General features: G+C 49.4%; 1 protein-coding gene across 6 annotated transcripts; it reads left to right on the forward strand.

Annotated features, from left to right (window-relative positions):
- Window positions 1-181: 181 nt before the first annotated feature.
- Window positions 182-10623, forward strand: LOC148389357 (uncharacterized). 6 transcript variants are annotated; one of them, XM_088392527.1, is made up of 10 exons: window positions 233-471; window positions 595-652; window positions 725-1564; window positions 1666-2862; window positions 2928-3050; window positions 3889-4044; window positions 4125-4200; window positions 4270-4374; window positions 8792-8861; window positions 9119-10623. In XM_088392527.1, the coding sequence occupies exons 6-10, from the start codon at window positions 3899-3901 to the stop codon at window positions 9136-9138; spliced, it is 417 nt and encodes a 138-aa protein (XP_088248653.1). In that variant the 5' UTR covers window positions 233-471; window positions 595-652; window positions 725-1564; window positions 1666-2862; window positions 2928-3050; window positions 3889-3898; the 3' UTR covers window positions 9139-10623. The 6 variants fall into 6 exon arrangements, 2 of the variants coding, with proteins under 2 accessions (XP_088248653.1, XP_088248652.1); XM_088392526.1 differs by having other exon boundaries at window positions 240-471; window positions 2928-3752; window positions 3824-4044; XR_015861816.1 differs by having other exon boundaries at window positions 186-471; window positions 725-1168; window positions 1453-1564; window positions 2928-4200.
- Window positions 10624-11125: the final 502 nt, after the last annotated feature.

Here is an 11125-nt window from a genome sequence, read left to right on the forward strand (position 1 = left end):
GGGGGGCGTCCTATTTAAATATAACGTCCTCTTTTACGAGGTCACTTGACGTCACACTGAGTGAACCGGCGTGCCTACGGTAAACGAGAAAGCTCAATTCAAATAGAACCAAGCGCGTTCTTGCCAAGTTTCCTTCTTTTGCTTGTCACTGACGCAGCAGATATTGAGTTTCAAACTTTATTTATCACAATTTTGCCCACATTTACAAATGCAATGGGCTGTTATTATGGTGTATTTCACATTTGTCCAGGAGGCACGTCACAAACAAAACGGCCAATCAACCCTTTCCACAGTCGTCACCGTGACAGGCGACCACCCGGTGGCGTCAGTGTGCCGAGCGCCGTTGGACGATCAGGAGAAGAAGATTTGAATCGACGAACGTGACGTCAGGGCTTTCGGCAAATTGAAGACAGGTGTGCTCGCTCAAGGGGAGTTATCATATGCAGGTGCCACCGAGCGCGTGGCCCTCGGGTAAGCGAGCATGCTAGCAAATGTTTGTCGTCTCCTGCCGTTTTTCACGACGGACGCCGTGTTTGTTGCACGATTGGCACGCTTTGTTGCCTTTTCTTATTTGTTTTAGTTTGTTTGTTGCAGGATTGTCGTACTCTCGTGACTCGGCAACGTCACGTCCACCGCGACGGTGGGCCTGGAGGTAAATTGTAGCCGTTTAGCCCGTGAGCAAATGTTTGCCGTTTCTTACGATGCCATTTATTATTTCTTGCAGGATTTTCGCTGTCTAGGGAGTGCTTGAGGTTTCGGCACGGCACGGCACGCCACAATCCACTTTGCGTCGCGTCGTTGCGCGTTTTGGTGGTATTTTAAATGTCTTTCGCGGTTGTTTTGTTTTCATGCTGGCCAGCATTTTTTTCATTCGTCTGTCTGTAGACGGTTCGTCGATGACGCCGCCGATAAGCGCGTGTTTGTCTGACTATAGGAAATGTTAGTTTGACTCTAGTCAACTAATCCATTTTTTATTATTTCATATGATGCGTGTGCCATTTCCGTGTCATGCAAACTGGTGAATGCAACGTATGTTGCGTCGTGTCCAAATCGGACCAAATCCATTCAAAGATGGCGCCCGCCCGCTCTCGTTCCGCTACGCAACAAACATTTGCGCGGGTTATTTTCTCCCGTTTTGGACGCCGCCAACCTGGATCATCTGTCCAATGTGAGGGGAGTTGATGAATGATGAAATTAAAATATGAATTATAATCCTGAATAATTATCATAATTTACTACAATATAATGAGTATATATTTTTTCAAATGTAAAACTCTACTAAGAATGTATAAAATTCAAATATTAACTATAATTATCATAACTTACTACAATATAATGATTTTTTTTTCAAATGTAAAACTCCTAGTATTTATAATTGTTGGTAAAAAATCATGCCATTGGCACTCTACTCAATGTCTATTTTTGTTGCAATAATATGCTTGTCTTTTGTAGCACTAAAAAAGGCCGCCCAGCCAGCATCCTTCTATACAAAGCAAGCGGGAAGCTCTTGAAGGAGCCCTTTCAGTGATGTTGAGGACACTGAGGAAGAGTAGTCCTAAATCAGGTGAAAACCTGTTTTTGTCAAGTTTCAGCTTCCCAACACACAATGGTTGTCGAGTTTTCGCTTCCCAGCACACAATTAATGGCTGTCTGTTTTTTTTGTAGGCTGCAAGAGGAGCCGCATGGGATAAGTATAATTCCATATGAAAAGGCACAATGGCCTATCCAAAGGCGCAATGGCCTATCCAAAGGAGCAATGGCCTATCCAAAGGAGCAATGGCCTATCCAAAGGAGCAATGGCCTATCCAAAGGAGCAATGGCCTATCCAAAGGAGCAATGGCCTATCCAAAGGAGCAATGGCCTATCCAAAGGAGCAATGGCCTATCCAAAGGAGCAATGGCCTATCCAAAGGAGCAATGGCCTATCCAAAGGAGCAATGCCATATCCAAAGGCGCAATGCCATATCCAAAGGAGCAATGCCATATTCAAAGGAGCAATGCCATATCCAAAGGAGCAATGCCATATCCAAAGGAGCAATGCCATATCCAAAGGAGCAATGCTATATCAAGTCAAGAATCAAGAAGCACGCTGCAAAAGTCAACATGTGCGGATCATGTGCCCAGGAGGGGGCAGTGTGGTTGCCTTTGGTTATGGGTGCACGACGGAAAGGTTGCAGGTGTGGCCAGTGTTTGGGGCTCTGATGGTTGGTCTTGCTTAAGAGGTGTGCTGTGGTTGTGGCTTGTCTGGATCCAGCGTTGTCTTGTGCTTTGTTGCCATTGACGGCTCACTTGGGGGAGGACGTGGTTACGTGGACGGAGACAAAACGAAACTTTGATGCGGATCTGATTGTTCCATTTTGCCATATGATGTGTACCATTTTGTGTCTTTTTCCTAACCTGCCACTGTTGTACTTGCTGCATTCTTTGTTCTCCCCCATCGGTGTAGGGCGGCGTTGGAGCGAGCCGATCCCGAATGTCCAATTTTGCAATTTGACTTGTACCATTTTGTCTTTTTCTAACCTGCCACTGTTGCACTTCATCTAACCCTAACCTACCACCGCTGTGGTACTTGCGTTCTTTGCTCTCCCCTAGGTGTAGGGCAGCATTGGAGCGAGACGGTAACATTTTGTGTCTTTTTCTAACCTACCACTGTCGTGCTTGATCTAAGCTGTGTGTCCTTTGTTCTCTAGGTGTAGGGGGCGGTGTTTGGGCGAGCCGGTCCACGAGGAAGACGTAATGATGCGAGCAGCACCCAACTCATTGCATGTTCTGCCATTTGCAGGCCGGACGCGAAAGGGGGGGGGGCGCACGGCCCGATCCGACCGGGCGCTGCTCACCAACCGTAGCTAGCCGCTGTGATCAAGTAAGCAAGTGACCGACAGCTTGGGGTCCTCTTTGAGTTTCAAACATTTGTTTCTGTTTCTGCAGATGGCGACCGGGATGTGACACGATCTGATCAGAGGTGAACGGACCGCTGTGGCATCCCTCTGAAGTCGCAGAGTTCTGAGGGAGAGCCGCTTCCCTGGAGGCGTCGACCTGCGCAGCTTCAACGTGTGAAATGTTTTTTTTTGTTTGTTTTGTTTTTTATATAAATTACACCAGTGGTGTCCCAATGTCTGAGGGCTGCATACTGAAACAAATTCAGAATTCTTTGACGCAAATTCATTCATTCAATCAATCACGAAATGTTGCCATTGATATTTAGTGCTACAAAGCAGTGTCGTGTTCAGTCGTGTGGGGTGTTGATCAAGTTGCCCCGAGGCTGCCATTTGGACACCAATGGTGACATGTGTGGAGGGCTGCACGTGTATTGGAAAACTGCCATATGGTGGTCTAGGTTATTGACATGCACTTTAAGACAGCAAAGTTTTTTTTTTTTCATGTCTCAAATGAAACGTTTTCTTGCCTAACTATTTGTAATGAGTTAAGACGATAAGTCATTGATGTAAGTTAAAGTTAACTCATCCAACTGATCTCATTGCGATCAAATAGTTAACCTCCATCCAAGAATTTTGCACAACTTGCCTCAATGCAGTGGTCTGGCCCAATACTGCCATATCATTGATTTTCCAATATGTTGTGCAGCCCTCATTGAGTGCCAAACGCGCAGCGACGGCAAGCGCAAGCGACGGCAAGCGACCGCGCAAGCGACGGCAAGCGCAAGCGACCGCGCAAGCGACGGCAAGCGCAAGCGACGGCAAGCGCAAGCGACCGCGCAAGCGACGGCAAGCGCAAGCGACCGCGCAAGCGACGGCAAGCGCAAGCGACCGCGCAAGCGACCGCGCAAGCGGCGGCAAGCGCAAGCGACCGCGCAGCGACGGCAAGCAAGCGCAAGCGACCGCGCAAGCGACGGCAAGCGCAAGCGAGACTTTTGTGCTTGTCTTGCTAGGTGGGAGACGATGTATGAAACGAAGAGCCGGTGGACGGAGGACACCAGACCCGCGATTGGTGAGCGGGGTGCAAAGGAAGGAATCACCCAAAGAAAGCAGTCGCCAAGTGTTGAAGAGGAGCCTGATGCACGACTGGCCAAGGCTGGCCAGAGGCGGTGACATGGCAATCCAATCTGCAAGCGTACTGTACACACTGATGGTTTTAATTTGATTTCCTTATTTTTCTGCCTTTCAGCTGGCAGCGGATGGGGCGAGCGCCAGCCTGCACCGAGAGGGACTGGGCTGCACCCACAAGACCAGGGAGGGGGCAGGTAATCAGTACGTTGACAGAAGTGAGCCGCATGCAACTGAGTGCCATTTGTCTTTTTGCACTTGTGGAGGCGGAAGACGAGTCCAACACCGGCCGGAGCAGACCCGGACCTTGGCCCGTGACGAGCGGCCCACACGAGACTGATGGGTGCCGATGCAGCCAGCGTTTCGGGGGGGTATGACTTTGTTTTTTCTTTTGTGCTTTCCCTACCCCTGTCTGTTTGAATAGGGTAACTAGTAGCACGCACGGGCATTTGGGTTGCTGTGACCCTCTAGATACGAATCGGCAAAGTAGACACCCCCTGCCTCCCTCCCTCCTTCTCCCCCCCCCCCCCCCCCCCCCCTCTCTCGCTCTCTCTCACTCTTTCTCCAAAGCGCCCGGCAGTACCTGCATGGCCTGGTGCACTCAGGGTGGAACGTGGCTATACCTTGCCCTTTGTGGAATACCAGGGTATGTCTGCCAGACTGGGTCTCGGTGTCGAGGACAAGGAGATTCTGCGCTTAGGGTTAGGGTTTGTGTTAAGCTTGCGCTCGCTTTTGCTGTGCTAAGGCTTAGGGTTAGGCTTGCTCTTGCTGTGGTTAGGGTTAGGGTTTGTGTTAGGCTCAGGCTTGCTTTTGCTGTGCTGAGGCTTAGGGTTAGGCTTGCTCTTGCTGTGGTTGGGGTTAGGGTTTGTGTTAGGCTCAGGCTTGCTTTTGCTGTGCTGAGGCTTAGGGTTAGGCTTGCTCTTGCTGTGGTTAGGGTTAGGGTTAGGGTTTGTGTTTGGCTCAGGCTTGCTTTTGCTGTGCTGAGGCTTAGGGTTAGGCTTGCTCTTGCTGTGGTTAGGGTTAGGGTTAGGGTTTGTGTTAGGCTCAGGCTTGCTTTTGCTGTGCTGAGGCTTAGGGTTAGGCTTGCTCTTGCTGTGGTTAGGGTTAGGGTTAGGGTTTGTGTTAGGCTCAGGCTTGCTTTTGCTGTGCTGAGGCTTAGGGTTAGGCTTGCTCTTGCTGTGGTTAGGGTTAGGGTTTGTGTTAGGCTCAGGCTTGCTTTTGCTGTGCTGAGGCTTAGGGTTAGGCTTGCTCTTGCTGTGGTTAGGGTTAGGGTTAGGGTTTGTGTTAGGCTCAGGCTTGCTTTTGCTGTGCTGAGGCTTAGGGTTAGACTTGCTCTTGCTGTGGTTAGGGTTAGGGTTAGGGTTTGTGTTAGGCTCAGGCTTGCTTTTGCTGTGCTGAGGCTTAGGGTTAGGCTTGCTCTTGCTGTGGTTAGGGTTAGGGTTAGGGTTTGTGTTAGGCTCAGGCTGGCTTTTGCTGTGCTGAGGCTTAGGGTTAGGCTTGCTCTTGCTGTGGTTAGGGTTAGGGTTAGGGTTTGTGTTAGGCTCAGGCTGGCTTTTGCTGTGCTGAGGCTTAGGGTTAGGCTTGCTCTTGCTGTGGTTAGGGTTAGGGTTAGGGTTTGTGTTAGGCTCAGGCTGGCTTTTGCTGTGCTGAGGCTTAGGGTTAGGCTTGCTCTTGCTGTGGTTAGGGTTAGGGTTAGGGTTTGTGTTAGGCTCAGGCTGGCTTTTGCTGTGCTGAGGCTTAGGGTTAGGCTTGCTCTTGCTGTGGTTAGGGTTAGGGTTAGGGTTTGTGTTAGGCTCAGGCTTGCTTTTGCTGTGCTGAGGCTTAGGGTTAGGCTTGCTCTTGCTGTGGTTAGGGTTAGGGTTAGGGTTTGTGTTAGGCTCAGGCTGGCTTTTGCTGTGCTGAGGCTTAGGGTTAGGCTTGCTCTTGCTGTGGTTAGGGTTAGGGTTAGGGTTTGTGTTAGGCTCAGGCTGGCTTTTGCTGTGCTGAGGCTTAGGGTTAGGCTTGCTCTTGCTGTGGTTAGGGTTAGGGTTAGGGTTTGTGTTAGGCTCAGGCTGGCTTTTGCTGTGCTGAGGCTTAGGGTTAGGCTTGCTCTTGCTGTGGTTAGGGTTAGGGTTAGGGTTAGGGTTTGTGTTAGGCTCAGGCTGGCTTTTGCTGTGCTGAGGCTTAGGGTTAGGCTTGCTCTTGCTGTGGTTAGGGTTAGGGTTAGGGTTAGGGTTTGTGTTAGGCTCAGGCTGGCTTTTGCTGTGCTGAGGCTTAGGGTTAGGCTTGCTCTGGCTGTGGTTAGGGTTAGGGTTTGTGTTAGGCTCAGGCTTGCTTTTGCTGTGCTGAGGCTTAGGGTTAGGCTTGCTCTTGCTGTGGTTAGGGTTAGGGTTAGGGTTTGTGTTAGGCTCAGGCTTGCTTTTGCTGTGCTGAGGCTTAGGGTTAGGCTTGCTCTTGCTGTGGTTAGGGTTAGGGTTAGGGTTAGGGTTTGTGTTAGGCTCAGGCTTGCTTTTGCTGTGCTGAGGCTTAGGGTTAGACTTGCACTTGCTGTGGTTAGGGTTAGGGTTAGGGTTTGTGTTAGGCTCAGGCTTGCTTTTGCTGTGCTGAGGCTTAGGGTTAGGCTTGCTCTTGCTGTGGTTAGGGTTAGGGTTAGGGTTTGTGTTAGGCTCAGGCTTGCTTTTGCTGTGCTGAGGCTTAGGGTTAGGCTTGCTCTTGCTGTGGTTAGGGTTAGGGTTAGGGTTTGTGTTAGGCTCAGGCTTGCTTTTGCTGTGCTGAGGCTTAGGGTTAGGCTTGCTCTTGCTGTGGTTAGGGTTAGGGTTAGGGTTTGTGTTAGGCTCAGGCTTGCTTTTGCTGTGCTGAGGCTTAGGGTTAGGCTTGCTCTTGCTGTGGTTAGGGTTAGGGTTAGGGTTTGTGTTAGGCTCAGGCTGGCTTTTGCTGTGCTGAGGCTTAGGGTTAGGCTTGCTCTTGCTGTGGTTAGGGTTAGGGTTAGGGTTTGTGTTAGGCTCAGGCTGGCTTTTGCTGTGCTGAGGCTTAGGGTTAGGCTTGCTCTTGCTGTGGTTAGGGTTAGGGTTAGGGTTTGTGTTAGGCTCAGGCTGGCTTTTGCTGTGCTGAGGCTTAGGGTTAGGCTTGCTCTTGCTGTGGTTAGGGTTAGGGTTAGGGTTTGTGTTAGGCTCAGGCTTGCTTTTGCTGTGCTGAGGCTTAGGGTTAGGCTTGCTCTTGCTGTGGTTAGGGTTAGGGTTAGGGTTAGGGTTTGTGTTAGGCTCAGGCTTGCTTTTGCTGTGCTGAGGCTTACGGTTAGGCTTGCTCTTGCTGTGGTTAGGGTTAGGGTTAGGGTTTGTGTTAGGCTCAGGCTGGCTTTTGCTGTGCTGAGGCTTAGGGTTAGGCTTGCTCTTGCTGTGGTTAGGGTTAGGGTTAGGGTTAGGGTTTGTGTTAGGCTCAGGCTGGCTTTTGCTGTGCTGAGGCTTAGGGTTAGGCTTGCTCTTGCTGTGGTTAGGGTTAGGGTTAGGGTTTGTGTTAGGCTCAGGCTGGCTTTTGCTGTGCTGAGGCTTAGGGTTAGGCTTGCTCTTGCTGTGGTTAGGGTTAGGGTTAGGGTTTGTGTTAGGCTCAGGCTGGCTTTTGCTGTGCTGAGGCTTAGGGTTAGGCTTGCTCTTGCTGTGGTTAGGGTTAGGGTTAGGGTTTGTGTTAGGCTCAGGCTGGCTTTTGCTGTGCTGAGGCTTAGGGTTAGGCTTGCTCTTGCTGTGGTTAGGGTTAGGGTTAGGGTTTGTGTTAGGCTCAGGCTGGCTTTTGCTGTGCTGAGGCTTAGGGTTAGGCTTGCTCTTGCTGTGGTTAGGGTTAGGGTTAGGGTTAGGGTTTGTGTTAGGCTCAGGCTGGCTTTTGCTGTGCTGAGGCTTAGGGTTAGGCTTGCTCTTGCTGTGGTTAGGGTTAGGGTTAGGGTTTGTGTTAGGCTCAGGCTGGCTTTTGCTGTGCTGAGGCTTAGGGTTAGGCTTGCTCTTGCTGTGGTTAGGGTTAGGGTTAGGGTTTGTGTTAGGCTCAGGCTGGCTTTTGCTGTGCTGAGGCTTAGGGTTAGGCTTGCTCTTGCTGTGGTTAGGGTTAGGGTTAGGGTTTGTGTTAGGCTCAGGCTTGCTTTTGCTGTGCTGAGGCTTAGGGTTAGGCTTGCTCTTGCTGTGGTTAGGGTTAGGGTTAGGGTTTGTGTTAGGCTCAGGCTGGCTTTTGCTGTGCTGAGGCTTAGGGTTAGGCTTGCTCTTGCTGTGGTTAGGGTTAGGGTTAGGGTTAGGGTTTGTGTTAGGCTCAGGCTGGCTTTTGCTGTGCTGAGGCTTAGGGTTAGGCTTGCTCTTGCTGTGCTTAGGGTTAGGGTTAGGCTCAGGCTTGCTTTTGCTGTGCTGAGGCTTAGGGTTAGGCTTGCTCTTGCTGTGCTTAGGGTTAGGGTTTGTGTCGTCGACGGTGTCGAGGACAAGGAGATTCTCCGTGACTCTCTCCGTGACGTCACGTTTTCCTCTTTTTTTCCTCTCGGGGCCAAGCCAGCTCTACTCAGGGGGAACTGGCCGGTTGCGCTTAAGTGCGCATCAAAGCCTCTTATCTCCTCTCGCTCTCTCCCTCTCTCCCTCCCTCCCTGCCTCCCTCCCTCCCTTTTTGTAAGGGGTTAAACATTTCATAACCCGCATCGCTCCAATGCGGGAGGGCCGTATGAGACATGCGCCAGCCCGTGCGTGCCGCTAGTTACCTGATTCAAACTTACCTTAGTCAAGGTTGGGGGGGTGCTCGTGGAATTTTTCCCCTTGCCAAAACCAACACAATATGTCTGCCTTTCAGGATTGCTGGGGCACTGGATCGGATGAGTGCCTGCACAGAGAGGGACTGGACAGGACCGCGAGACCAGAGGGTAATAATAAAAAACTTTATTTGTAGAGCACCTTTCATACAAGAAATACAGCTCAAAGCACTTTACAACAAAGAAAGAAATTACAAGCATTGAATTCTTCATATAGGAACAGACATAAAAAGAAAACAAAAACATTCATGTATGCATACGCAGTTAATAAAGGGAGCTTAAAATAGGAGCAAGCTTTAATAGACAGGTAATGAGTACGTCCACAGAAGTGAACCGCATGCAACAGAGTGCCGTTTTTCTTTTTGCAGTGACACGAGGCGGAGGATGAGTCCGAACGTCGAATACCGGCCGGCGGGGGGGGTAGAAGCCAACCATCACCCGACCTTCGCACGTGATGAGCGGCCGACACGAGGCGGACGGGTGCGGATGCGGCGAGGGCAGAGCGCCCAGCCAGCATTTAAGGAGAGTATGACTGTTTTTCCTTTTGTGCTTTCTTTCCCTCCCTCCCTCCTTCCACTTTTTCACTGGGTGTGCACACTGGCCATCTGCATGAGGCCTCTCTCTTTCTCAGCGCTGCGTCATTTTGCAATATTGTTGTTTTATTGTTATTGTTTTTTAAATACATGAAGTGAACTCTTTGTACTGTAATTGTGTGTGCGTGTACCTGTGAACCTGAATTAAACTGTGAACGGAATTCAAGTGGTCCATTTTAAACATTGGCATGGGCAGTCTATCGTGCATACAAACTGGCATCATTTGAGACGTTCTCAATGACAAGACATTTGTAAAGTTAGTCTCAAACCAAATTGTCTTGTTAAATATGCAGTGTCAGGCTTTTATTTTTTTTAACTACACAAAGAAAAGCTGCATGCATTCTAAATTGTTGACAAAAGCCAAGTATCAATAAGTCATCTTTGGCGACCTTGCTTTAAAATGGCCACCGAACTCAGAATCTTGCAGAATGTTGGTACATTTTTCTGTATGAGTAAAAGCTGGTATTCTAATCTAGTCAGAGCCATTATTTGGTTTGTTTCGAATCGTCATGCATCATGTGGGCGTTCTTGTGAATATAATCAACAGTGTGTTTTCTTCCTGTTGGTGGTCTTGTGAATAAAGTCAACTTTGGTGTCAGTCATCATTCGCGATGAGCCTCAATTGAAGCTGCATCTCTTGAATGTGAAACTTCTTGCATGTTTTGTTGCAGGGCTTGGCGTCCCTATTGGCGGTCTGACTACAAAGAAGGCCGTCTGTCCAGTCCAGGTTGTTGCTGAGGTCAATTGAATGTATAAACATAGCGTGTAACGTTTAGGACCTTGGCTTTCAATTCAAAGCACAGTTGCTTAACTACACGGCCAGCCTCGGTACATGTACTGGGTGGTACCACCCAGTTCAGAGTAAAGTAAAGGCCAGAGTGGTCGTCTTAATACCAGCATCCTCATGAAATTGACCATATCAGACAGGCTAGATGAATTCCAAGTGCTACCACCGGGTGGCAGCATATTTGCCTCAAGCTGTTTGGTGCTGGGTCAACGCGACGCGTCTTTCGTTGTTTTGCACAAAGCAATTTAAGACACAATATTTGCCTCAACCTGTCTGACGCTCCCTTGAACTGTATGCAATAATTTTTAACTTGAAACAACTACATTACAAATGATAGGCGCCCGAATTAGACAGCTGGGTCAACGTGACCCGTCTTTTGCGGTTTGTTTTGCCCAAAGCAACCTAACGCATAGGTACTGCCGCTATCTCGTCGATGTGCATGTCTCTAAAATGTACAAAGCAAATTCATTTGCATAATAAACTTCCAAACCAAGCAATGCTTCTTTCTAGGTCTCATGTCCTCAGCACTGCAAACCTTTGTGCCGGTACACCATATGAAGTAAATGATGGAATGTTTTTTTTTTTTTACATCTCTAATGTGTATCAAGCATACCAGATGGTGTTTTAGAACAGCCTAGAATATTAAGTTACAAAAAGTTTAATAAAAACTTAAAGTTAAAAAAAAGTTATTGATTATTTATTTGCTCCAAGGAGGGAGTATTGACAAGCGTTACCTCCTTCATAGTCTGCGCATTGTGTGCTTCGCAGCGCGGTGTAGACAGCAGGGGGCGCAGGCGGCAGGGGGCGCAGGCGGCGCATGCGGCGCAGGCAGCAGGGGTGGGGAATCGAACCCTGGATCTCAGGTGTTCGAGCGCAGCGACGGAGCCACTCGCCAAGCGTGGCGAGCTCGGCAGTGACCCCGCTTTCACTTCGAGTCATTCTTAGACGTTCAGTATTGCGCTCCGCGCGCGCTGGGTAAGTACAAAAGAGAACTG

The sequence above is a fragment of the Syngnathus floridae genome, chromosome 12 (assembly GCF_059516105.1).
Source record: "Syngnathus floridae isolate MCC-2025c chromosome 12, RoL_Sflo_1.0, whole genome shotgun sequence".
Lineage (NCBI taxonomy): Eukaryota > Metazoa > Chordata > Actinopteri > Syngnathiformes > Syngnathidae > Syngnathus > Syngnathus floridae.